This window comes from Rhinatrema bivittatum, chromosome 2 (assembly GCF_901001135.1).
Source record: "Rhinatrema bivittatum chromosome 2, aRhiBiv1.1, whole genome shotgun sequence".
In the NCBI taxonomy this organism is placed as follows: Eukaryota; Metazoa; Chordata; class Amphibia; order Gymnophiona; family Rhinatrematidae; genus Rhinatrema; species Rhinatrema bivittatum.
In genome coordinates this window covers 671,200,500-671,226,749 of record NC_042616.1, presented here as the reverse complement: position 1 = coordinate 671,226,749, position 26,250 = coordinate 671,200,500, and the positions used below count along the sequence as shown (strand labels likewise).

Genomic DNA, 26,250 nt, shown 5'->3' with positions numbered 1-26,250 from the left:
CTGGTTTTGCATGCATTTTTCTGCAGCAAGTTAACTCTGGTATTTAACAGGAATTTTAATACCTAAAAAAATGCACATTAAACTAGGAGTAAAATCCAGTGCTAAGATTAGTGCAGGTGCATGAAAATCTCATGTTAAAGAAGGCATTAGCTATTCCCCAGCAATACAGAGAGGTGTGTTAAAGGCCAGACAGCTGGAAGTTTCACTCCTGGTTCAGCGCAGGAGAAACATTTAATTCACATTTCTGGTGGCCATGTTATACTATTGCTGTACCCAGATTGCTTCTATCAGACTGCATACAGCAATTGAATAACTCTGGCCACAAGAAATGTGAGTTTACTCCATCTCTGACCCAAACGTTTAATTTCCAGTGTAAGCTCTTGAGGCAGACACCTACAGCTGAATAGTACGCCGGCACTGTGCTTTACCAGTTTTGGCGTGCTGTTTAACTGTAGATGCCATTCCCAGGCAGCTTAACACTTTTTTCAGCTAACTGTAAGTGCCTCTCCAGAGATTAAATTCTTGCATCCAAGGCCATTTTGGCAAGGAATGTCTAGTAAAATCAGAGCATTAGCTCTCTTGAGCAGGCATCTACAACTAGCTTGACAAAGCAGAAACTCTCTAGGGGGCATCTGTAGCTGAACAGGACGCAGAGTCGGATGCACAGTTCCAAAGTGCATACTGTTAAGCTGAAGATGCCTGCCTGAGGGAGCTTATGCTTTGAATTTTCTTACCATGCCTTCCACGTCAGATTGGTGCTCTCTAGCCCAACATGTGAGTAAATTCTCTCATTAAAGGCCAAGCTGACAAGGAATAGCAAATTAAATAAAAGAATAAGCTCTCTGGGAAGGCATCTATAGCTAGATGAATGAAACATAGGCTGTCAGGGTGGACACCAACAATTTAACAGTGCACACTTTAGCACTATGCACATAGGGGTAGATTTTCAAAGGGGTACGCGCGTAAGATACGCGCGTACCCCCCGAAAACCTACCCCAGAGCCCCACTGCGCGCGCCGAGCCTATTTTGCATAGGCTCGGCGGCACGCGCAAGCCCCGGGGGGTGTGCCGGGAGTGACGCGGCGTTTCGGGGGCGTGTCACGAGTGACGCAGCATTTCGGGGGCAGCGCCGCGGGCGTGGTTTCGGCCCAGGGGCGTTCCGGGGGCGTGGCCGCAGCCTCCGGACCAGCCCCCAGATCGTAACATGGAGCGCGGCAGCCGGCCCGGCGCGCGCAAAGGTGTGGGGGGGGGGTTTAGATAGGGCCGGGGGGGTGGGTTAGGTAGGGGAAGGGAAGGGAAGGTGCGGGTATCTATTAAAATCCCGCGTACTCTTATTCGCGCGTGCGCAGATTTATAAAATCTGCCCCATACTGTCTAGCTATTCGGAGAAATAAAGAAAACCTGTGACTTGTGTCTGTCTCAGAGATCTTACATTGGAAATTTAACTCCTGGGTCTGAAGTGGCATAAACTCACATTTCTGATGGCCATGAAGACAAGCGCACATGCGGCTCCCAGCCACGAAGATGGAGAGAGGCCTGCAGCGGGGTCAGGCCTGCCGAAGACAACAGTGGAGGTAGCAGATGCGGCAGCGGCACTCCATGCCACGAAGGAGTCATGGGGCTGGTGTGGTTGGGCTGGAGGTGAGAGGCAGCTGGCAGAATGGGCCCCTCGAGTGGCATCACAACAGTAGAACTGATTTGGAAACAGTTAATTTTTCCTGATGATCAAATTATCCAGTCTCCATCATTAAGGATAACTTATTTTTTCTTTTATTTGAACTTTATATAATATGTGACATTTGGGGTTTCTGCAGATTTCCTGGGGCACCAGAAGCTAACTAATCACCATATTTAAATTATTCAACGTTATTTTGCTGGCTAGCTTCAGGTACCAGTGCAACATTTCCAATGGGATAGACTTAGGATTAAATTTAAAAAACATTTCTTTACAGAAAAGACTGATTGATGCACAGAACAGTTAGGTGGGATAAATTTGTATACCAAAGAGGAGGTTAAAACTTTTGGGGGTTGTATTAGATGTTGATTTGAGTATGGAAAGACAAATAGTGCAGGTGACAAGGAATACATATACAAAATTGAAAATGGGTCAGCAGCGTTGGCCATATTTCAGTTTTCAGGCATTGAAAACTGTGATGAATGCTTTAATATTATCTTGCTTAGGTAACTGTAATGCACTATAGCTGGGGCAACTAGCTAGAGTGATCCATAAGCTTCAGTTAAGTTAGAATACAGAGGCTTGTCTCATTACAGGTACTTCCAGAAGGATCCCGACGGCTCAACTACTTTTACATCTTCACTGGCTACCTGTTGCAGCATGTAGTAAATTTTAAATGTTTAACAATGACATTTAGAGCATTGCAAGGTGTGGGTTCCCCTCATTTGAGAAAAAGATTAAAATGGTATGAGGAGGATAGGAGCCTCCATAAAACCTTTTCATCATTCACAATTGCAAAACAGATGATTCTCTGGAACTACGCCAATTTTATTTAATGAGCTTCCTTTAGATCTGAAGAGCTGAAACTGATTTTGAAGGGGTTAATAAACATGGATAAAGGTGAAATGGCAGATGTAGTGTATTTGGATTTTTAGAACACATTTGGCAAAGTCCCTCATGCAAGGCTTCTAAGAAAACTAAAAAGTCATGAGATAGATAGGAGACAATGTCCTTTCGTGGATTGTAAACTGGTTAAAAGACAGGAAACAGAGTAGGATTAAATGGTCAGTTTTCTTAGGAGTGCCTCAGGGATCTGAACCTGGACCGGTGCTTTTCAATATATTTATAACTGATCTGGAAAGGGATACGTACGAGTGAGGTGATCAGATTTGCAGATGATACAAAATTATTTGGAGTACTTAAATCACATTTGGATTGTGATAAATTGCAGGAGAACCTTACGAAACTGGAAGACTGAATGTCCAAATGGCAGATGAAATTTAATGTGGACAAGTGCAAGGCAATGCATATAGGGGAAAATAACCCATACTACTACCACCCAGGAAAGAGATCTAGGCATCATAGTGGATAATACATTGAAATCGTCTGCTCGATGTGCTGCGGCAGTCAAAAAAGCAAACATAATATTAGGCATTATTAGGAAGGAAATGGTGAAAAAAACGGAAAATGTCATAATGCCTCTGTATCGCTCCATGGCGAGACTGCACCTTGACTACTGTTTGCAATTCTGGACGCCGCATCTCAAAAAATATATAGTTGCCCTGGAGAAGGTACAGAGAAGGGTGACCAAAATGATAAAGGGGATGGAACAGCTCCTTTGTGAGGAATGACTAAAGAGGTTAGGGCTCTTTAGCTTGGAGAAGAGATAACTGAGAAGGGGATATGATAGAGGTCTGCAACAACACAGTTCCCCAATGTTGCCAGATGTACCTTAATTATTCCTGGGGGAATTCTGACTCAAAAAGTTAAAATTCTGCACACAAAAAGTTAAAATTCTGCACACTTCATATTGGTCAAAATAACACAATTTACATGACAGCCTTTAAATAATTACATTTTAAATTAATACAGAAAAAAGTTATTAATTAAAAATGCAGAATTTTAAATATTTTGAGCAGAATTTCCCTAGAAATTCACTGTAAGTGTCCCTTCCACTCGCTGTCCCTACTCCCCTGGCCACTTTGCCCTCTCAGGCCCCAACTCCTCCACCTGCCATTATCTCTCCCCTCCACCTCTTAGTTAAACCCCTTCCACTCTATCGCCAGTCCCAGAGTTTGACCCCATTCTCAGTAATGCCCCTCACACAGGCTCTCTCTGTCCCTCCCTCTCTCACACACATGCTCCCTCTCTCTAGCACACACACCCTCAACAGGCTCCCTCAGTCTCTCTCTCTCTCTCTCTCTCTCACACACACACACACTCACACTCACACACATTTCCCCTCATACAGGGCCCTCTCTCTTGCATACACACCCACACAAGCTCCCTTTCTCTCTCACACATGCATCCTGACACAGGCTACCTATGTCTCTCTCATGCACTCCTTCACACAGGCCTCTGTCTCACACATACACAATCCCTTCACACAGGCTAGCACCCTCACATACACACGATCCATTTTTCATACACACGAGCTCCCAGTCTCTCACACACATGCACACTCCTTCACAATCTCCTCATATAGGCTCCCTCTCTCTGAAACCCACACTCAAGCATCCCCCGCTGTCTCACATCCTATGCTCTCTCTCACCCTTTACTGCTCTCTCACCCCCCTGCTCTCTCTCACACCCCTCTCCCTCTCCCTCACACACATACACATTCTCTGTCATCGGGACCTTTATCTTCGCCACGAGCAGATCCCACTCTGTTCGTGGCACACCGGGGACTTTATCTTCGCCACGAGCGGAGCACACTCCGTTCGCAGCACACGGCGGCCTTCATCTTCGCCGCGAGCAGAGCATGTCCCGTGGCACACGCGGGCCTTTGTCTTTGTGCACTCCGTTCACAGCATGCCGGGGTCTCCGCTGTTATTTTCTGCACATTCTGCGCAGAGGGGGAATTCTACGCTAATTCTGCGCTCCGCAGTAGCGCAGAATTCCCCCAGGACTAATTCATTATTATATTTATTCAATAATTGTATCCTATTGTATGATGTCTGATTGATAAGTAGCCAAATGCATGTTTTTTTTTAAAGTATAAAATTATGCAGGGTAATAGTGACAAAACCCATTTAAAGAAAAAAAATGGAATCGTCTGTCTCTCGAGCCTTTCTTCTGCTGCAGCCAGTCAGCTCCAGGCATGGCGGGGTGTGAGATGCTGAGGCTTGAAGTGCTGCAGTAGCCTCCAGAAGAATGGTAGTGGGGGAGACTTTGTATTAAGGCTCAGAAAGAGACTTGAAACACTGTGGCATGGGCTGGACCAGTGAAACTGAATGTCAGCCTCTTCATGATGTAAGCATTAGATGCGCCATGTGTCTCGTGGTTGTCAATACCAAAAAATTCTGGGCTAAGCTAAGCTCTCAGCAAGATGCATGGTCACCAAGGAGAGAATTTGAGACTGTTTGCAGCCAGAGTCTCGACGAGGTGAAGAAAAAAGGAAAGTAGTTTGGCTCCTCTCCACTGCCGCTTAGATAGGAAACCAGTAGTGGCAGCACTTCTAGGTTCAATACTTTATTCCTCTATTTATGATGTATTTTGATTGTTTTCTTTTCTTGATGTAAACTGCCTTGGGTTGAGTTTGTTTCAAGAAAGGTGGTATAAAAAATATGACAGAAGATGATAACATAACAGTGAGATAGCACTGAATCTGGAGAAATTCCTCACCGGCTTCCACTATTTCCTCCATCTCTCCCTGGAAGAAATTGCAGTCTTTTCTTCCTCTCTTGTGCAATTGTGAACTTCATCTCTCTCTCTGGTCAGGTGCCTCAGGGGTGATGGCTTTCTTCTTTCGGCTTCTCAGCTGCTCTCACCTCAGAGCAGCAACTTTGCATGTGTGTGTTTTTTTCCTTTTTGCTAGTAGATTCCAGCTGGACACTTGCATTGCAGTGTCTTCCATTTTACACCATGCAATAATGTTTGTATATGGTAACTGTGAAATTTCTGTGAAATAATTTTGTATGTCAGATCTGGCAACATATCCCCTATGCTGACAGAATAGAATTACTACTACACACTCAGGAAGACATAAAAGACCTGCAGAGCAACAATTAAGAGTTTGGGCTTGAAAAACAATTTACTTTCACATTGAATAAATTTATATTCAAGAAACTGATTACAAAGGTGAAATGAAGAGCTAGTATACAATTCAAATATATCTTGTTACATTCTCCCTTACTGACTGAATAAATGATGCTTCTAGCTTGCTACTTTTGTGTTAATATTTACCTGATATAGTTAGATCATTAGCTGTTTTAATCACTTCCCTTAAATAAAATCTTTTATGAATCTTTTCAGTCTTCTCCGAACTGATCGATCTTTCCCAGGTCTTCATTCTCTCACCTTGCTGTCTTTTTCACTTCAGCTCTGGGGCATCCTCATTCATAGAAGAATTTTCTCATTTCTTACAATGGCAGGTATCTAGCTCAGATCTAGCAGACTGCATGGAATGTTCCCACTCTAAAACACTCTCAATACAGATAACCTTTTTGGTAACAATCCTAGAGAGACCTAACAGACTCCCCAATCAGTTTAAATAATACATCACTTATGGGAATCACATCCACTTAATCATACAACTCCATATTTATTTATATATGACTCAATATGAAAAGTTGTCTTCAATATCTCTACACATAATATCTATGTTTCACTCAGTGTCTTTATTTATTTATTTGTTGGGTTTCCAAAATTACCCCTTTACATAGAAAAATATTTTTTTACAAAATACTATTTGCACGTACCTGTTCACTCTAAAACAGCCATGAAGCCACAAGCTTTCTATAAATGAAATAATCCAGTTGAAAAGCCAACAGAAAACAACTCTCTTGGCCCCAGGCTAAATGGCAACATAAAAAGCAGCAACCAGATCTTTATTGTTGGCTGTTCATTGGATCTAGCAATCTGTCTCTTTAAACATAGCCAGGATTTTGCTAATGCCTCTTCCATCACTTCAGTTTTTCTTTTTCGTAGAGCCCCAGCTTTCTAGTGTCTTAACTTTCTTCTCTATGAGGTCCTGGCTGGTTAATGCCTTCCCTCCCAGTTAAGGTAATTTTTCTTCCATGGGGCCTGGACTTGCGCTATTGCCGTCACTCAATTCAGTTTTATTTTTTTCTATTTTTGGTCCTGGGCTTGCTTTCTTTCTTTGCTGACTTATGTATCCTCTTGTAATCTCTGTGTAGCTATTAGTTCATTCACAGCATTTTCTATCTAATCTATCATATCTCTCCATGTCTGACTAATATCCATCAGTGCATTAATATAGAAAACACATTCCATATTTAATTCAATATTACGAAATAGTTATTAGGAATAGGAAGGTTCTCTGCAATTCCAGTGGCCTCTACCTATTCTGTTTGACTCCCTAGATAGACACTGCAACTTACGGTAGCTAGATTTTTTTTTTGTGTGTTTAAAATAATTTGTGTCCATTTCAGTTGCAAATTTGTGGAAAGATGATAATGTAACCATTCACCCAAATTAAAAATATTTTCTATATTCAAGATTTTAATACTTTATTGTACAATCAAACTATGCAGGTCAGATTTTAGCTGACCAAATTAACCTGATTTTCAGACAAACCTAGCCAGCTAAATTTTCAGAAAATCCAACCTATATATAGCCAACTAAAATTTAGCTGGCTAGACAAAGACCACTCTACCTTGAACTTCTAAACTTCAGAATGTGAGAAGTACTATTGTTCTGCTCTCGCAGTGTGCATACATGTTTCTTTGTTACACTGCCACCCTGTGTCATCTCATGATATTGCTTAGCTTAGAGTCTCTGCAGGCAGTGTAGAGCTCTTTTTCTTGATTGGTTATTATTTGATTGGGACTTCCAGTGTGCTGGTCAGCTGAGGAGTCACACTGCACCTGAGCTCTGCGGAGATCTGTTAACATTTCCATGAAAATCAAACCTTAACTGGAAGTGGAGTGTTTGTAGGAAACATTAAGGAAGAAATTGTCTTATTTTACTGCTTTTGTGTAGTACGTGAAGAACACAAGATTGGCCAAAGATAACATCTGTCTTTGATCCCCTAAAATGGCAGCTGCATTCACTTGTAAATGACTTGCCCTAATCAAGTGTATAGAACGTAATCATTGGTCTTATAATCACAAAGATCAAATGTGATCTTTGTGAGTGTACAAGTATACTTTTTTTAGAAAATTTTTAAATTGCATTTAAAATGCTTAGCTTATCTACGGCCCAATTTTAGAAGGGCCACACGCGTAAAAATGGGGGGTTATGCATGTGGCTGGGCCTTGTGCACTCCACGCGCATTTTTGGAGGGGCCCAGCCATGCACATAAACCCCGATAATGCACCAAAGGGGCGGGCCAGGTGGCGTGGTCTGGGCTGGGTGGGCCAGGACAGCGCCATTTGATGCTTGTCCTGGGGAAAGCACGTGCTGGGAGCCAGGCAGCGCACGGAGATTACTTCTGCTTCCGAGGAACAGTAAATAATCGAACAAAAAAAAAGTAGGTAGCTAGGAAGGGGTTAGAGGTCGGGGAGGAGAGGGGAAAGGATAGGAAGGTTAGGTAGGAGTATAGGGTAGGTCCCTCCCAGTCTGCCCCTTAATTGAAATGGACTGGGAGGGAACTGGGGAAGCTCTACTCCCATCGCCACACATAGCCTTTTAAAATTCCCCCCCCCCCCCCGCCTCGTGAGTGGAGGAGGCCATCCGCCTGCACATGTACGTGCAGATGTTAAAATCTATGCACACATGTGCGCAGATATCGTATTTTATAACACACGCACCGATGCGCGAATGTTATAATAGCCGCTTACATGTGCGCGCACCAGGAACCACACGCACAGTGAATGCGCTTGTGCAGGTCTTAAAATCGACCCCATAGTGTCCAGTGGATAAAAGGTGATGAGTTTAATTTGTAGAAACTTGGATAAACACTTTTCAATCAATTATAGATGATTCATTATATTTATGAGAATTCTCAAGATGAATCCATTGCAACGATTCGAGGGATAACTTCCCTGTGCTTCAGAGATCCAGAACTCTTCTGCTTGTATGTTTCAAAAACCGGAATCCAGGGAAAATTTAAATAATTCTTGTTTGAAAGTATCAGATCTTAGATATAATGTCAAACCTCGACTGAGACAAGTACCTCTGATGACTCAGCTGCTGATAAGTCTGTCAGTACTCAGAACATGTCTGCGATTTTGTACATCAGCAAGTGCATTCGAGAGAATTCAATAAGTTGGGTAAAGTCAAGACAGCCTTGTGTCAGTGGCCTGTCAGATAAGAGCTTGGTGCCCTGCCTCTGAGCCACCAGGTGACTCAGATAAATTCAGGATAAGCGCATTCAGGCTCAGGCTGGCTTGGAAAGTTTGGATTAAGCTTGATGCTAGGACCAGTGATCCCACTCCTCAAGATCTAGATTGTTCATCAGGTGTTGAAAAGGAATTGCTGTGAACAAGGAAATTATTTCCAGCAACTGGAGAGCTGCAGAGCCATGCTATGGAACTTTGATATAGAAATCCGAGAGACTTGATATTGGAGTGAATTGTATATGTGCTAACTGAAGTAAAGTAACTGAAATGTTCTGAATAACTGGATATTCTGAACTTGAATATTGATCTTTTTGTCTATACTTGAACCTGAGTTAACAGATAACGCTGAAGATAAGCGAAGTGGACTGACTTGAAGTGAAACCACGCTCTGGGTGAGCTGCATTTAGTTAATAGGCTTCTCCATGCGCGCTAATAACCAATGTTGAACCTACTATATGTATACTAAGATGGTTGACTTCCATGTAAGTTCTTGTTTAGAATAAAGGTGTTGTAACCTTGAAAAGAGAAGCTTGAAACCAAATAGGCTAGGCATTACAGCCACCTTTTGAATCATTGCCGGTATCAGTATATGACCAGCTTATTGTTTCCCAAGGCCTTGATTTCTAAGTCATCATTTAACTCTTATTTTAAGATGTTCCGACTATGTATTGTAGCACACAATCTGATAGGTTGGTAAATGCCTATTATATTCTGTGTTGGAAAGTATCAAACATTTTTTTTTTAATTCAGTGTTGTAATCTACTTGTTTAAATTCTGTTTAAAGAGCTTAAACTGAGCTCACTGAGTAATTGAATTTGTGGAATTGGTTATGGTTGATTGGTTCAGTGACCTCTGTTTTTACCAATTAAGGTTCAGTAGAATTATAGATAATTTATGATAGATATTTGAAGTAAATATCCTTCTGATGTGAAGAGAAATAGTCTTACCATGCATTCTATGGATTTAAGCATATTGATGCTCCGGTTTTGTTTTCTCACCATTCATTGATAAAAATGAGTTGGTATAATTGTAATTTATGCAAGTTCAGTGTAATGGCACACATTGGTCATTCTATTTGCAAAACCTTTCCCCTCATCTCTTACAGCTGGTAAATCAAGTGCCTGAAGTTTAAGTCAACAGATCTAATAATATCACCACTGGAAAGTTGAGACCATGCTCTTTTATTTTTATGCCACACATAGGGTTCTTCTCTGTGAAAGCATTTGCTTTAAAGGAGGAATCATTTTCTGTCTTTTTTGTTACAGTAATCATACCAATTCCCTTCATAGAGGGCATTGATGGAACAGTAACTTTACAGTTGAGGTAACTTCCCTTAGTTTTTGATTTCTCCCATTCTTTCAGCAAAATTGCTTCCCCTTTTCCCTTCATCAGCATATAGATGTGTCACTAAAAAGATTTCATGTTTACAATCCGTGTAAAGCTGCCCTGTGATTATCTGCTCTGTTTATTAATCAAAAATCATTTTTTGCACTGTCATATGAAAACGTATTTCTACTCATGGAGCTGCAGTCGTGTGCAGTATTGCCTGGTGGCTTAAGCTCCTGGCAGAATCATCTTGAGCTTTGAATTCTGATGCCTTTATTTAGTGTGCCAGAGAACAACCTTAAAATTAACTACTTTGCGATTTTCATTTGAAGAGTGTCTACTTATTAATTATTATAAAATAAATGCAGGGTCCTTATACCATCACTTTCAACTGTCAAGCTGTTGGAACAGTAACAATAAGGAATGTGATACTTTTAGTAGTTGCTCAATGCCATGTCACAGTATCATTTCACCTACTTGAGAAGAAGTGGGTAATCAAACGTTTAATACATTTAATAGGAATAAAGTAATGTGTTTGCTGTATTAGTTCACTTGAATGTGTGCAAATAATGGTAAACAAAAACACAAGGTGAAGAGGACCATAACCAGAACACTTTTTTTTTTTTGAGGGGCCCAAGGTTCCCCCCCCGCCCACACACACACACACACACACACACACACACACATGTGAGTCTTTACAGCAGTAGCTATTCTCTGTATCCTCTGTCTTTTCACTTTTTCTTTGTCCTGTCTCTTACTGTTCCTCTGTGATTATGGCAGCTATTTTAAACAAGCTGCTGAAGAGCAATTATGTAAATGGGCTTCCACTGAAGCCAGACATTCCTGAACTTTCAAGAAGGTGAGAAGAGGGGGGATAATTACCTGCCAAAAGTAAACAGAAAGACATTGATGTCATCACACTGTTTCCCTGTTCAAGTTAGCCTGTTTAAAGGGCAGGGGATCATGGACTGGCAGAGATTCCAATACCTCCAGGCCCTCTAATTGCTGTATCTTTAAAGGCTGACTCACATGTGACATGACCCTCCCGCTAGGGAAAGGGGGCCTGAGCCAAATGTAAAGGGACACACACCCCCAAGACCCCCATTGCTATGCCCCTGGGCAATAGCTTTTTATGGGATCAAATACAATTCTTGACTAACTTTGAGGAGCTATATTCCCTTCAACAAATCAAACAAAATTATGTTAACTGAATTATACAAGTGAACATTAGTTGTGTAAAAAGGAAAAGGGTGGGGTGATAGACTAATAAGGTGACAGAAAAATTATATCTATTAGTAAGTATAATATCTGTATCTCTGTTAAGTCCTTTTATAAGTGGCTGATCATTTTAATTTTGAATGGTTCTTAATTTTCCTTTTGGTGTCCTGATGTTAGGCACATTCCCTAATTTCCTTCCTACAGCAGCTTAGGGAAAGATTCTGTGGCAGTTTCTGAAATTTTGTGGTATGGTTTCCATGTTAGTCCATTTGACTACATGGAAATAATAATCTGCAGCAGTTCTGTTAAATATGTGCATACATTTGAATCATTTTATTTTTTAAATGTAAATTTGTCATAATATTGTCATTTTTCAGACTTTGTCAGTATAATTTGTTCTTTTAAGAGTTTGATAGGTAGAGCATCTCAGGTATCAATGTGAGAGAAGAAGAGATTTTCTCAGGGAAGAGAAAAGAGGAAGGATTGGGGATGAAGGTGAGAGTGAATATGGAGGTGCAGAAGGAGAGAAGATCCAAGATAAGGAGAGGGGAAGTGGAACTGGAAGAGAGGGAGGTTCATGGTTCAGGAATGGGGGTGCAGAAGGAGAGAAGATCCAAGATAAGGAGAGGGGAAGTAGAAGAGAGGGAGGTTCATGGTTCAGGAATGGGGGTGCAGAAGGAGAGAAGATCCGAGATAGGAAGAGGGGGAACAGGGAGGTATCCCTCTCCAAGATAAGCCCTGCTCCCCCTTGCACCTTTCCCTCTTCTTGGACTTCATTCTCTTTCCCTCTTCCTAAACCAATCCTTTTTTTCCTCTTCCAAACACCAGTCCTTTGTCCATCCCTTCATCTCCTAATCTGAGATGCCTTCTTTTGCTCTGCCCCTCTCCACCCCCCACCCATTCCAAGTCTGAGACTATTGCTGTTGTCTCAGTATACCCATTAACCAGTGGCAATTTCACAATAAACTAGTATTAAACTTAGATAAAACTGATGAGCCATTCAGCATTGACTAATTCTCATTCAGAAGTTTATGTCAATGGGTGCACTATACCAGCCGTCTCATGGATAAAAAATTAGGTGTCTGGCTGGAGTCAGATCTGTTTTTGTGCACAGGTGAATGAAGGCAGTCACAAGGGGTATGTTTTTAAATTAGTATTTTGTGTTGGCTGAAGTCTTTGTTCGCCCCTTGTGATTTTTGTACAGCGTTTTATTTGTTTATTTAACATTTTTTATATACCGACAACCGTTTGCACATCGTATCGGTGTACAATGAAACTCAACAGGTAGGCAGAGCCTTTACATGGAAAATTAACTATAAAATTTGAATTAAAAAGGTATAACTGGAAGACTTACAGGAAACAAAATGGTAGGCAGGGCAATTCCTAGAACAGTAGCTATAAAAAGGGGGATTTTGTTTGATAGAGGGGGAGCAAAATCAATGCGTTGCAGGCATTGATTTTGTTTTCATCCCTGGGCTACTGCAATTCTTGTTTTCATAGGAATTTCCAATCAGTACACTCAGGACGCTGCAGTTGATGCAGAATGTCTGCTGACATGCGCTGGCAGTAGAAAACATATTACTCCAGTCCTTCGGTCATTGCATTGTCATCCAATGCAGTAGAAGGTAAAATAGAAAATCATGACCTTGTGTTGGCTGTTGCCAGCCGGGGTGTGGATCCTTAGCCGAGGCGAAGTTAGTGCTACCTGTCGGGAAGTCCCGCAGGTCCCCGCCGTCGGCAGGCAGAACTGGTTGGAGCAGGAACCTGAGCTGGGCCTTCACCTATACCCACTCTCGTTCCCCTTGGGTGCCGGGGCAGGCAGGACTTAGGTGAGGTTCCTGATGAAGAAGATCCCACAACTCTAGGTGATGGAGAGGTTAGCCAGGTACCAGGAGGTAGAATCCAGGGGCGTTCCGAGGTCAGAGGCAGGCTGCAGGCAGGCAGAATCCGGGGGCGTTCCGAGGTCAGAGGCAGGCGGCAGGCAAGCAGAATCCAGGGGCGTTCCGAGGTCAAGACCGAAGACAAGCCGGACAGGAGACGGGTAGAAGGGCAGGAACACAGAGGCAGGATACAAGGCAGAGGCACGAGGCAGGAACACAGACACAAAACTTAGCAGTCAGCAGCTCACACTGAGGAGGACCCATTGCAAGGCAAGGCAGAACTGCCAGGGACCTAACTTAAATAGTCCTGACGTTACTTCCCGGGGCTGGGGCACTTCCTAGTCCCAGGCCCCGTTAAGAAGCAGGGTGAGCGCCTGGAGGCCCGCTCGTGCATAGGTCTGTTGGCATCTGCATCGGCGCCCCGAGCGGGGGGGGCTGCACGGGGAGCGACGCCGGGTGATCGCCACAGAAGAGCGGGTTGCGCCAGTAAGTGGGGTCAGCTACGCAGCCGGCCCATGCAACACCTTGATTCATAAGTTACTTAACAATTTGTCTCCATGTGCATAATTCTCTGTAGAGAATTATCGGTTGCTGGGGATTACCTCACCATGATATGCCGCTTATCAGAGACCAGTGGAAGAGTCTGTCCTATGGAACTCACTACCAGACACACTGAGAATGATCACTTTCACACATTCATTTAAGCGGCAGCTAAACATGCACTATTCTCACAGGACAAGCAGGATGGTTGTCCTCACAAATGGGTGACATCGAGGATGGAGCCCACCACGGAAAACTTCTGTCAAAGTTTAGCAGAACTTTGACTGGCCCCTACTGGGCATGCCCAGCAAGGCACTGTCCCTGCAGCCAGCAGGGGTCTCCCTTCAGTCTTCTTTTTTCCGCGCAGCAGTAGCCACGCGGTGAAAGAGCTCTTACCACGTTCCTGACAGGAATTTGGAATTCTTTATTCTAAAGAAAATTTGCCCCTCAGGGGTCTCCCTTCGACAAATTTTTTCGTCCGCGGAACTCCGGTAAGTTTTTGCCGCAGTTTTATAGACTTTCGTCGACTTTGGCCCTTGAGGCCTACTTGCAGTCGACAGTCCCGCGACTAAATTTTTTGGCTGTCCGCCATGGCGTCTGGGTTTCGTCGATGTCCTGACTGTACTCGTACAATGTCAATCACAGACCCCCATAGAGTCTGTGTTTTGTGCCTAGGGAGTGAGCATGATGTTCTGACTTGCACCACATGTGCCCTTATGACACCAAAAGGTCGTAAAGCCAGAATGGAGAAGATGGGGCTCCTCTTCCATGTTCACACCCCAACGCCATCAATTGCATCGACGTCATCGGAACCGGCACCGTCGAAATCTTCACACCATCGGCAGCCTTCCGGTGACCGTCCGCCTCCGACGTCTTCTCGGCCATCGACTCCTGTCCCTTCCCCTGATCATCGAGGAGATAGGAAGGAGAAACATCGCCATCGACGTCATAAGTCTCGGCCCGTCGAGGAATCGATGTCATCGACCTCCGTACCGGCCGAGCCACCGCCTAAAAAGCCTCGATCAGAAGTGGCACCGTCCACTCCTGTTTCGCAGGCATCGAGGAAACCCTCACCCCTTCGGGGTGTGGGAGCCGTGATCCCACCGGTGACGGTAGTCCCTCCGGCTCAGCCTCCGCCTCCATCTCCCGTCGAGCCGGGTCTTGTTACCCCTGGTCTCCGGGCAGAACTGGACCGGTTGGTCCAGGAGGCCATCGATAAGGCGATGCTACGGTTCCAACCTCCTCCGGCACCGGCACCGAGGGCGGAACCGACCACCGAGCCAATTGCTGCTGCATTGGCTCCGTTGTTACACCGGATGGAAGCACTCATGACAGCTCTTCCACCGGCAATACCTATACCTGTGCCACTGACACCGGTTAGACCGCTGTCACCGACAGGTTTTTCATCTGGTGGAGAAACACCGTATCCTATTCCCCCTTCGGGAAAAGTTCCATCGGTGACCAGTCGTCCCTCACCACCGATCTACTCATCAGGGGCGATACGCACTTCAGCTCCACCGAGATTTCCGATGCCGACATCGATTTCCTCGAGACCGGCACCGGTTCCATCGGTGCCCCCATCGGCACCGACATCGGCACCGATTCCATCGAGGATATTCTCGATGCCTCCGGTGGCTTCTCCCGATATTTTGGATCCCCTACCTGGGCCCTCCGGAGTTCCACACCCTAGAGCGCCTTCAGGTCATCATCCAGATCCCTATGATACTTGGGGTGATGATACCTCTACTGACACCGATGATTTACCTTCACCTCCCTCTCCTACAGGGAGCAGAAAGCGTTCTCCTCCTGAGGACCTCTCTTTCATTAATTTTGTGAAGGAAATGTCAGAATTGGTTCCTTTTCAACTTCAATCTGAACAAGATGATAGGCACCAAATGATGGAATTACTCCAATTTTTGGATGCCCCAAAAGTCATCACCTCTATTCCCATTCATCAGGTTTTTCAAGACCTTCTTAAAAAGAATTGGGAATCTCCTGGCTCGGTGTCCCCAGTAAATAAAAAAGCTGATTCTACTTACCTGGTACAATCAGCCCCAGGTTTTCAAAAACCTCAATTAGATCATCATTCGGTGGTCGTCGAGTCAGCTCAGAAAAAAGCTAAACGACTAAAGCCTCATTCCTCCATACCTCCTACTAAGGACAATAAATTCCTTGATAGCGTAGGTAGGAAGGTTTACCATGGAGCTATGCTGATTTCCAGGATAGCTTCTTATCAACTTTATATGACTCAATATAATAGAGTCATTTTAAAGCAAATGCAGGAATTTGCTGATGCCTTGCCAGAACAGTTCCAACCCCAGATTCAATCCCTTTTAAATAAAGGTTTTGAAGCTGGAAAGCATGAAGTTCGAACCGCATATGACATCTTCGATGCTTCTACTCGAATTTCTGCTACAGCTATTTCTGCTAGACGTTGGGCCTGGCTGAAATCTTCTGACCTTCGCCCAGAAGTTCAAGATCGGCTTTCAGATTTACCTTGCTTAGGGGATAATCTATTTGGCGAGCAAATACAGCAACTTGTTGCTGAATTGAAGGATCATCATGAGACTTTAAAGCAACTCTCATCTATCCCTCCTGATTTGCCTTCCAAACAACCGTCTAGGAAGGACTCTAAAAAGTCTTTCTTTAGGCCAAGGAGATATTATCCCCCATCTACCAAGCCTCGGCCTACCAAGTCATATCATAAGACTCAGCCTCGCCAGGCTCGTAAACAAAAGCCTGCAGCAGCTCCACCTCCTGGCCCTGCTGCAGGTTTTTGACTTTCCCTTAGAGAGCATGTACCAGACCCCTCTTCCAGACATCCCTGTGGGAGGTCGGCTATGCCACTTTCTAGCACAGTGGCATACGGTCACCACAGATCAGTGGGTGACGGCAATCATCGAACAGGGTTATCATCTCAACTTTCGAACTTTCCCTCCAGACTCCCCGCCTCTGCAGGCGTGCAGTCTTACCGATCATTCTCTTCTTTTAGAGCAGGAAGCATCACTTCTCCTACAATCCAATGCTATAGAACCCGTTCCTCCCTTGCAACGAGGCCTAGGGTTCTATTCCAGGTACTTCCTGATCCCGAAGAAGTCAGGGGGACTTCGTCCCATCCTAGACCTCAGGGTCCTCAACAAATACCTTCACAAAGAGAAGTTCAAGATGGTAACCCTGGGCTCGCTTCTCCCTCTGCTACAAAGGGGGGACTGGTTATGCTCTCTAGACCTAAAAGACGCATATACCCACATTGCGATAGCACCATCTCATCGCAAATACCTGCGTTTTCTAGTAGGCCGCAATCACTACCAATATCGGATGTTACCTTTCGGCCTAGCATCCGCACCACGAGTGTTCACCAAGTGCCTCGTAGTGGTTGCAGCATTTCTAAGGAAAGAAGGAGTCCACGTCTACCCCTACTTAGACGATTGGTTGATCAGGGCCCCAACCCAGCAACTAGCTCGGTCCTCCCTGACCCTCACAATTCGTACGTTGCTTTCTCTAGGATTTCTGGTAAATTACGAGAAATCCTACTTAGTCCCATCTCAAACCTTATCCTTCATTGGGGCAGACTTGGACACCTTACAGACAAAAGCCTTCCTTCCTTATCAGCGAGTCCAAGCCCTAGTGTCCCTAGCTCGCCAGCTGCAGTCCCAACAAACAGCTACAGCTCGCAACTTCCTTGTTCTTCTGGGTCACATGGCCTCCTCAGTTTATGTGATCCCCACGGCCCGTTTAGCCATGAGAATCACACAGTGGACCCTAAGGCTTCAGTGGATCCAAGCTCTTCAGCCTCTGTCCTCAATAATACGCGTCTCCAACGCACTTCGTCTGTCTCTTGCCTGGTGGATGAATCCTCTCAACCTCCTACAGGGTTTACCCTTCCTCCCTCCAGATCCTCAGGTCATCCTTACTACCGATGCTTCCAACATCGGTTCGGGAGCCCATGTGCACGAGTTGCAAACTCAAGGATTCTGGTCACGAGAGGAATCCAAACACCAGATAAATTTCCTGGAACTCCGAGCAATCCGCTATGCTCTCCGGACTTTCCAAGATTGCCTCTCTCACCATTCAATCTTGATCCAGACGGACAACCAGGTGGCCATGTGGTACATAAACAAGCAGGGAGGCACAGGCTCTTTCCTTCTGTGTCAGGAGTCAGTGCAAATTTGGTCAGAAGCCCTCTCCCACTCCATGTACCTCAGGGCCACCTACCTACCGGGAGTAGACAATGTATTGGCAGACCAGCTGAGCCGTGACTTCCAACCACACGAGTGGTCTCTCAATCCTTTGGTAGCGACCTCTCTATTTCGCAATTGGGGTTATCCCCACATAGACCTCTTTGCGTCCCCTCAGAACCACAAAGTGGACAACTACTGCTCTCTCATTCGGAGCCAGCACTCTCGGCAGAGGGATGCATTCTCTCTCCGGTGGACAACCGGCCTGCTTTATGCATTCCCTCCACTTCCTCTTCTCTCGAGGACTCTCGTGAAGCTACGCCAAGACGGAGGAACCATGATCCTGATAGCACCTTACTGGCCACGCCAAGTATGGTTTCCAATTCTCCAGGATCTCTCCATCCGCAGACACATTCCTCTGGGAAAGGACCCGCATCTGCTCACTCAAAACGACGGATGCCTCCTCCATCCCAACCTCCAAGCCTTGTCCCTGACGGCATGGATGTTGAAAGGTTAGTCCTTCAGCCATTTAACCTTTCCGAATCAGTTTCTCGTGTCTTGATAGCTTCACGAAAGCCTTCAACAAGACGTTCTTACTCATACAAATGGAAAAGGTACACATCATGGTGCACTTCTCAGTCCCTTGATCCCCTTTCCTGTCCAATCTCTAACTTTTTGGACTATTTATGGCATCTATCTGAATCAGGTCTAAAGACCTCCTCCATTAGAATGCATGTCAGTGCGGTAGCCGCCTTCCATAAGGGTTTCGGGGGTGTCTCTATCTCAGTCCAACCCCTGGTAACACGTTTTCTTAAAGGCTTGCTCCATTTGAAGCCACCTTTACGTCCTCCGGCCCCATCTTGGGACCTTAATCTGGTTCTTGGTCGTCTCATGAAACCTCCTTTCGAACCTCTACACTCTTGTGACTTGAAGTATCTCACATGGAAAGTGTTATTCCTTTTAGCTATCACTTCAGCTCACAGGGTTAGTGAATTGCAGGCCTTAGTTACCTATCCGCCTTACACTAAGCTCCTGCAGGACCGGGCGGTACTACGCACTCACCCTAAATTTTTACCTAAGGTAGTATCGGAGTTTCACATCAATCAATCCATCATACTACCTATCTTTTTTCCCAGGCCCCACTCCAACTCCGGGGAACAGACTCTGCATACCCTGGACTGTAAACGGGCTCTATCTTTCTATCTAGACCGTACAGTCGCCCACAGGAAGAGCACTCAATTATTCGTCTCCTTCCATCCTAACAAGTTAGGGCAACCTGTGGGTAAGCAGGCTCTTTCCTCCTGGTTGGCGGATTGCATCTCCTTCTGCTATCAGCAAGCTGGCATTCCTTTCCAAGACCGTGTTAAAGCACACTCTGTGAGGGCCATGGCAACTTCAGTAGCACACCTTCGATCGGTGCCGCTTCCTGACATCTGCAAAGCTGCAACCTGGAGTTCTCTCCATACCTTTGCAGCCCACTATTGTTTGGACAAAGCTGGAAGACAGGACTCCATCTTCGGCCAATCTGTCTTGCGTAACCTTTTTCCAACATGATGTACCAACACCCTTCCACCTCCCGGTGGGGTGCGGATGCCCTTTCCCAAATTCCACCCCAGTTGTTGTGCCTTTTGCACGCCGTTGGGTACATTTGGTGCATTTCTCGGACATCCTCAGCTCGGTACTCACCCATTTGTGAGGACAACCATCCTGCTTGTCCTGTGAGAAAGCAAATGTTGCTTACCTGATGTAACAGGTGTTCTCACAGGACAGCAGGATGTTAGTCCTCACGAAACCCGCCCGCCACCCCGCGGTGTTGGGTTCGTTTTATTTTTTACTTTTTAGGCACTGCCTGTAGCTTTGAAAATCAGACTGAAGGGAGACCCCTGCTGGCTGCAGGGACAGTGCCTTGCTGGGCATGCCCAGTAGGGGCCAGTCAAAGTTCTGCTAAACTTTGACAGAAGTTTTCCGTGGTGGGCTCCATCCTCGATGTCACCCATTTGTGAGGACTAACATCCTGCTGTCCTGTGAGAACACCTGTTACATCAGGTAAGCAACATTTGCTTTTTCAGCGAGTCTTTGAAATCAAGGGTTAGAATATTTTGTTTATTCGATTGACAGAGTTTCTCTTTCTCTTGTCTTTAATGATTATACAGACCATATATGATTTTTTTAAATGTAATGTCTTATTTTTTGGTTTTCTATGTTTTCAGATTTATGAATGTTTTTGATGTTCCCTACTTTGAATGTTAGCTAGAGTGTGTAAAATATTTTTAAATACATTTATTAGGTTAATGAAAAGAAAGTACAGTTATGCTGGGTTTAATTATTACAGGATCAGGTAGGCAAAAGGGGGAAAACACAGGACTACTTCAACGGCCAAGTACAAAAGCAAAGTACATTCAGCCTTCTTGATAATTCATTTTCTGAATTATCAAGAAGGCTGCTCACCCCATAAAAATGTTGATGCAGTAATTTTGTTATGGGTTTGACAGTTGCTTGGTTTTGATGGTAAATATTACTATCTTTTACATAAGTCTTAGGGGTAACCTGCATGGAGGGGCAGTTACTACCATAAGAAACTTGCTGGGCAGATTGGATGGAGCATTTTTCTGCCATCATTACTATGTTGAGTATGAGGTTGTCTGTATATATCAGGAAGCCTCAGAATATAATACAATTACAGGTCAATAAAGGGATGGGAGTGAGATGAGGATGGGCTTAACTGGCAGATGACATTTAATGTGGACAAATACAAATTGTTGCATGTAGGAAAGATGAATGCAAACCATAGTTATATGTTCCTGAGGTCCATATTAGGTATCACCACCCAGGAAAAGGATTTTGAAATTATTGTGGACAATACTTTAAAATCATCAGCCAGGTACATGGCAGCAGTGAAAAAAAGCAAATAGAATGTGAGATATTAGGAAAAGAGTGAAAAATAAAACAGAAGATATCATAATATCTCTATATCAATCCAAGATGCAACTGCATTTTGAATATCATGTTCAGTTCTGGTCACTCCATCACAGAGATATCACAGAACTAAAAAAAGGTACAGAGAAGACCAACTAAAATAAGGGGGATGGAAAGGCTAAACAGGTTAGGACTCTTCAGCCTGGAGAAGAGATGGCTAAAAGTAGATATTCTAGACGTCTATAAAATCTTGAGTGGGGTGGAACAAATAAACAGGTAATGGTTATTTATCCTTTTAAATAGTACTAAGATTTGAGGGAGACCGGTAGCTCATTTAAAACAAATCAGAAAAAGTATTCTTTCACTCTGTATACAATTAAACTGTGGAAACTGCTACCAGAAGATGTATTAAAGCAGTTAGTGTCGCTAGGGTTAGAAAGGGTTTACACAAGCTCCTGAAGGAAAAGTCCATAAAAATATTAACAAAACAAGGAAGGTGCACATACAAATTTTTCTTGTAACACTTTACATAAAAATAAACGTTATTAGAAAAAATATCTGTCAAAATACTAATTTTAACATTTGAAAAATAAATATACAAATGTTTTGTTATAATACATAATATCAAATCAAAATCATACAAAAAACTATACTAAACTACATAATACAAATATCTAGACACACAAAACATACAATGACCTACCCTTCCCCTCCAAATCCCCACATTAAAAAGTAAAAATACCTACGAACTCATCCCATCCTTAAAAAAAATGACCATTAAAATTACAATGTTGAATTAACATTTATTCTTTTGGCATGCACACAAACATGTGAAAGAAAGAAGAAAAACAACTTTCTCTGAGTATTTAGACCAAATCCTTTCTTGTAGAAAGTTCTTTTTTTAAAAGATGAAGAACTATCAAAACCACCAAATCTATCTTCTTAGGGGAATATAACAAATCACGGCACCCCATTCTCATACAAAGTTATTACATCAGGAGCTTGCACTGCTGCTATCAACACGGCCAAGAGGAAGCCAGAAAACCCCTTCAATATTCTTCAACGGTCTTCATCTATTCAAATATCTCATTCCCACTTTATTATTTCCCTTTCCCACATGGGCGTATGTGTCACATGTGGTGACACATACGCCCATGTGTTTTGGAGAGTCTGCTTCAGGGGATATCAGACTCTCCAAAACACATGGGCGTATGTGTCACCACACACAGGAAGCTGCTTCAGTGGAAAGTATAACATAGAAAGTCATGATTAATACTATACCCAAACAAAAAACAAAACACAAAACCAAAAAGACTAAAATCCACACTTACCCAAACTCCAAAAATTTCAAACCCTCTTCATTATTCAGCTGAAACACAAAAGGCATCCAATCAAACAATAACAATCAACTCAAAGAGCAATATCTACAAAAATTCGACCAAAACAATTTTCAAAAAATTATGCTAATTTCTAAAGCTTTCCTTAAACCACTTAAAACAATGAAAACCTTCAGTGTAGCCACAAGAATACAGAAAGGCTCAGCAAAACAGCCGGCTGGCACCCAGGCATCATTTAAATATGATGACTGGATCCAGCTCAACCAATTCACGTCCAAAACTTCTAAATATCAAGCAATCCAAAAAAAGGATATCACAGAACTAAAAAAAAGGTACAGAGAAGACCAGCTAAAATAAGGGGGATGGAAAGGCTAAACAGACAAGCCTTCCCCTAAACAAGGCTAGCATGGCCTTAGCACTGCCTGGCCATAGATCTGACGCATGCCTCTAGTACCCACCATCACTATTGTTGTATTTACCTTGTTGAAGACTTCTTCCCCCCCTCTGCATTTTCTTATCCCAGTTTCTTCCCCTTGTTTTATTGTAACTTTTTGCTCCCTCTGCTTATGGTTAACGTTCTTCTAATGACTTTGTTTCATGTAAACCAATCTGATTTGATTTGTATCAAAGTCGGTATAGAAAAGCTTTAAATAAATAAAGGCACCTCCCACTGGAACAACCAACCAGTCATAACCAAGATATGTACCAACTTTCCAATCATAATACCTTAAAAGAAATCACAAAATCACCAAAAAGCACCCCATTCAATCTTATTATTTAAACCCTTCGGGGTTACAGTATCCAAACTGAATATCCATTTTTATTCAGCATGTAATAATCAACATAAATTCCTACCACGGGGGTGTGGGGACAACTGCAATATTACTGAAAACTGAAGATCCTGTACTGCATATCCAGAAGCCAATCAGTGTTGTACATTATTGATATTAGTCCAATGTTCAATTACCCGGGTCTTCAAAAGATGATTGGTCTGACCAACATACAGCAGTCTGCTGTATGTCATGGACTGACATGAAGTGAAGGATCAAAACATGTATTTTTGAAGAGTAACTGGATGAATAAATTCATATACTGAAAGAGATAAACACACAGAGCAAATTCCACATGACAGATAACCAATGTCTGATGTCATTAATGCCCTATTCTCTAATGGCAAAAAAGAAGAAACCAATTGCTCATATAAATTTCTAGCTTATTTAATTGCGAACAATGGAGGTTTCTGAAAGCCCGTAAATTCTTGTAACAAGGGCCAGTGTTGTCTATCGGTAATTATCTGAACCACATGCAGGGTAACTGGTGTATGCGGAAGCACACACATCATTCTATTTGAGGATGCCGCAGGCTTTTTCTTCAAGAGTAATTTCCAGTTATAATACTGTGCCCTCTTATAACATCATCTGGATCCCCAGATAAGATTTAATTTTAGGTAACGTGTTAAAGAAAATTTTTATGTACACTTTCACTGTTTTTTTTATTTTTATATAATAGTTGTGGGTCTGTTCTAATTTGGCCAATTTAATATTCACTGGAAACGTCCATAAAACATTATTAGCCATGTAGACTTTGGCGAGCCATTGCTTATCCCTGGATATGAGCAAAAAAGATTGTATCTATTCTTTGGGATCTTCACAGATAATTGAGACTGGGATTGACAACTGTTGGGAATAGGATGCTGGGACATTTGATGTGACCCTAATACAGTGTTTCTTATGTTAAATAATAAACTTCATTTTAAAAAATTGTAAAAACTGTAGTTTGGTTCATGTCACCCTGTACAATACATATAAAGGTTGATTTTAAAATGCCGGCATGCGGAAATCCCGGCAGATATGCGCATGACCGGGCCAAACATGAACCGAGTACATTTTCAAAATGGCCCTGCCATGCGCATATCTGCCAGTATGTGCAGAAGTGCTGGGAGAGCCAAAAGGGGCAGGCTGGGGCAGGGCGGGGGCCCACCGAGACAGCGCCATATTTTGCAATGTTTTGGTGACTCGTGTGCCGGCACACAATTTACTTAATCTCGGAAGATGAAGTAAGTTGTAAAACAAAAATATTCTAATAGGAGGGGGGGTTAGGTGTCGGGGAGAAGAGGGGAAAAGGGAGAAAGAGTAGGTAGGGGGACAGGGAAGTTCCCTCCCAGTCCGTTCCTTAATTGGAGTAGACTGGGAGGGAACTAGGGATGTCCCAATTGTATCGCCGAGCGCTTTTTAAGAAAATCCCCCCTTACGCGCCACCCAAACGCATGTGCGTTTACCAATATGAAATCGGGCACGCTTGTGCGCATGGATATCAGATTTTATAAGATGTGCATGTCTGCACACGCATGTTATAAAATCAGCATGTCCGTGTGCGCACGACGGGAACCCCACACACATGGACGCACGCGCACTTCTTTTAAAATATACCTCATAGTTTTTATTTTTAAATTCCCAGGAAAATTTTTATTAGGGTTTATTATGACAAGAACAAAAACAAGAGAAAATCAGTGAAAAAATGTGACTCATTTTTCTAGGTAAATATTGGAGTTTATCTTGGTGGACAGAAGCCAGGACAATAAACAATATTAAGTAGATTCTGTATTCAGCAGCATCCCTATCTCTGTCACCATCTCCTGCCTAGTATGTCCCTTCCTTTCCCCACATCCCCAATGACAATCTCCCTCTTCCCACCTCCTCCCATTGTAACAGCTTTCATCCTTACTAGTGGTAGCTCCAGGTTTCTCCTCTCTCCTTCGGCAGCAACTTGCTGAGGCTCCCTAACTCTGCAGCATTGCACTTCTTTTTATAGTGCCAGGGAACCTGCCGAGAAGGCTTCTGGTGGACGTGGCCCACTTCAAATGCTGTGTTGGCGGTACCAAGCAGCAGGTACTTTGCTTGCTTGGTGGAAGGGGGAGGTGGGACTTGAAATAGTAAATCAGCAGCACCAGAGGCGAGAGCTTTTGCTGGTTGGAGGGGGGAGTGACACTTTAAATGCTGCAGGTGTTTTGGCACTCACTGGCTTCCAGCATTTGCTGGAGACCTTGAGACACTGCATCTGCAGCGCTGAAGCTACTCTTTAAACCAATTTTCACCCTAATTTTAGGATTATTAAACAAATTGTCACTTTTGGAAAAAATGGGAATTTATGGATGAAAATTGGTGTAAACTGAAAACGAAGGACTCTAGACATAGTCTACTGTTAAATTTCCCTTCAGGGTAGATCTAATAATATCCAAAGCTACTTTCTCTGATATGTTTGCATATAATGGGGCAGATTTTCAAAGGCTGTGTGCGTAACATACGCGCGTAACCCGAGAAAATCTGCCTCTGCGCGCGCCGAGCCTATTTTGCATAGGCTCGGCGGCGCGTGCAAGCCCCGGGACGCACGTATGTCCCGGGGCTTTGAAAAAGGGGCGGGTCTGGGGGCGTGGCGGCGGTCAAGGGGGAGGTCCAAGGGCGGTCCCGAGACCTCCTTCGGTGTGGCTGGGCCGGAGGTTCACGCGCCGGCAGCCGGCGCAGGCGTAAGAAATAAAATAAGGTGGGGGGATTTAGATAGGGCTGGGGGTGGGTTAGATAGGGGAAGGTGGGGGGGACCGGAAAAAAAGTTCCCTCCAAGGCCGCTCCGATTTCAGAGCGGCCTCGGAGGGAATGGGGAAAGCCATCGGGGCTCCCCTAGGGCTCGGCGCGCGCAAGGTGCACAAGTGTGCACCCGTTTGCGCGCGCCGACCCCGGATTTTATAACATGCGCGCGGCTGCACACGCATGTTATAAAATTGGGCGTAGATTTGTGCGCGCCGGGTTGCACGCATAAATCTACGCCCGCGCATAAGTTTTAAAATCTGTCCCAATGATTCTATATTCATCATCACCAAAACAGTTGGACTCTGAATATGATCAAGTTGTTTCAAAATATTGATATCTATTTCCTTTCTCACA

General features: G+C 43.8%; 1 protein-coding gene across 5 annotated transcripts in view; it reads left to right on the top strand.

Moving 5' to 3' along the window:
- JPH1 (junctophilin 1) overlaps nt 1–26,250 on the top strand; it is a 353,316-nt gene that overhangs the window by 200,121 nt on the left and 126,945 nt on the right. Inside the window, exon 4 of one of the 5 annotated variants that reach the window (XM_029591496.1) lies at nt 1,423–1,472. The exons of the other annotated variants lie outside the window; for them this stretch is intronic. Within the exon in view, the coding sequence (XP_029447356.1) occupies nt 1,423–1,457 (35 nt within the window). The 3' untranslated portion in view covers nt 1,458–1,472. Of the gene's footprint in view, nt 1–1,422; nt 1,473–26,250 lie in introns of those variants that run through there. 5 annotated transcript variants of the gene reach the window in all.